Genomic DNA, 2,131 nt, shown 5'->3' on the forward strand with positions numbered 1-2,131 from the left:
TTTAAAAAATAATTATTTTAATATATTTTTGAATTCTTCTAATACTTTGTAAAACTGTTAAAAATAAATTTCTTTAATAAATATCCTATAATTTAATTATATAAATATATAATTAAATTATAATAACAAATTTGCAAAATTATTATATAATATTTAATACATTTAAATAAAAAAAAAAAAAAAAAACCTAAAATACTCTAAGCTAGACACTAATTTAGGTCGAGAGGCGGCCTACTGTCCGGCCTCAATATCACCTCCGTCATCCTCTTCATCCTCTGATATTGGCGCGTCACCCTCATCATCGTCTGATATTGATAATGGCACGTCACGGCACAATTTATTCGACCATACATAAATAATTCCGTTAGTATCTCCCCATATAATATCATGAGTCCTTTCATCGTATACGAATGCATAGGTTTGCATATCTTCGAAGGCCATTTCTCTCAACTCAGAAACACAATTTGGAGCATGAGTTGTAATCTTTCCCAACCTTTTTCCTGTAACAATGCTACTAATATTGATGGAGTCCGGAACTTCGCCAACACCGCAAGCAGAAATGAAAATGTCCTCTTCGGTTGTAACGTACGAACCTTTGTAGGAGTCAAAAACGCTATGGTCCTCAAATGTGACCACAATCTCACCTTGTAAATCACAAAGATAAACACTTGTTTCTGTGATGCACAATACGCCACTTCTTTTGGCTAAATAGAGAGGTGGGCGAGCAAGAAGAATGTCAGTTGATTTTATTATTTTACAAATTTCAGAAGATATATCCATGACCTGCATCTCTAAATGCCGTTGGTGAACAAATATTCTATCAGGGCCACATAAGTGCAAGAACTCAACGCTGCGTTGTGGAGAGACAGGTATGGAAATTTCTTTTCGAAGTTGTCCACTAGCTTTGGAATAAATTCTCAATAAAACTTCCGTCCTTTCATCTTTGTTCTTATTTTGAATCATTATTAGCATGTCCGTATTTCCTGGACTTCCAAACCTGCACTTTGATGTTAAGTTTTTGTCAGTTGAATCCGGAATTCTGAACAATTCCGTGTACTCTTTCAATTCAAAAAATTTGAATACCATCTCATTCTTATCATAAATCATGCCTCTGCAATTTGGAAAATCAAAATCACAATCTTCTATTAGATCTTGTTGAAAGAGTTCTCTTTGTTTTGGATATCGTCCTACTGCTATAGATGCAACGTCTAAGCTTACAAGTATTGTCATTTCTTGATCGTTGTCATTCGTAGTCGTCGCTTTGACTATCAATGAATTATTGTGACAATTATACCACGTCGAATTAATAGTCTCAAACTTTATTGTGATGGGCCGCCCACGCTTGTTAGTAATTTGCGACATTTCTCCATAGAGTCGCAATGGAACAATATATTCGAAGAAATAATTTACAAATAATATGTCGCGGACTATGAGAACATCGGTAACTTGCATGCCAAATTCAAAGTCAAATGCTCGTAAATGATACTCCCGAAAAATATTTGGAAGCTTTCTATTGTCTTTGTCATGGCACCACTCTCGCCTTCGCAGGTTCTGGAAATAATCCATGGATGACGAAACTCTCTGTGTCGTCGCTTCATCCTCTTCTTCTTCTTGCGAATGAGGCTGGTTTTCATTTAGAGACTCCGCGACGTCCTCAGATGGGACAAAGTGTGAGTTCCCAGCAGAAGTTATATGTGGTCGTTGCAGTGGCATCTCATCTTCTGGTTGTTCATACCTTGCCTTCTTAGTCACGTGATATTCCATCGCTAAACTTTCGAGGATGTTGAGGTGAATCCTTCGTTGTGTTTCATGGACTAGACAGAAACGTTTTGTTCATCTTTTATAGTGTAACAAAGCTAAACTCGGCGCCTATTTAATCGGTTTGGCTATCGATATCCGGGGGAGCCGACATTCGATATTTCTTTTTGGTATGGAAAGCTTTTGGAGAGGTGATTTATTTTATTTATTTATTGTTTTCATAATTAGATTATTTTCGAAAACTTTTATTTCTGCCTGTAATATGTATATGTGAGAGATATTTTTTATATTTTTCATTGAAAAAAATTGGTTTTGGGATATTTTTCAAATGTTTTCCCATTCCTGCAAAGTGAGATAATTAATATCGGTGGCA

General features: G+C 35.6%; 1 protein-coding gene across 1 annotated transcript; it reads right to left on the minus strand.

Moving 5' to 3' along the window:
• Positions 1–231: 231 nt before the first annotated feature.
• Positions 232–1,764, minus strand: LOC149187827 (uncharacterized). Its single transcript, XM_089409781.1, has one exon. It carries the CDS (start codon positions 1,762–1,764, stop codon positions 232–234), a length of 1,533 nt encoding a protein of 510 aa, XP_089265907.1.
• Positions 1,765–2,131: the final 367 nt, after the last annotated feature.

Source organism: Pinus tabuliformis, chromosome 3_1, assembly GCF_031772625.1.
Source record: "Pinus tabuliformis cultivar Carrire ecotype Pingquan chromosome 3_1, CPIR1, whole genome shotgun sequence".
Lineage (NCBI taxonomy): Eukaryota > Viridiplantae > Streptophyta > Pinopsida > Pinales > Pinaceae > Pinus > Pinus tabuliformis.

Coding starts and splice junctions, on each gene's coding strand:
- LOC149187827 (XM_089409781.1), bottom strand. CDS start 1,764: ATGGAATATCACGTGACTAAGAAGGCAAGGTATGAACAACCAGAAGAT.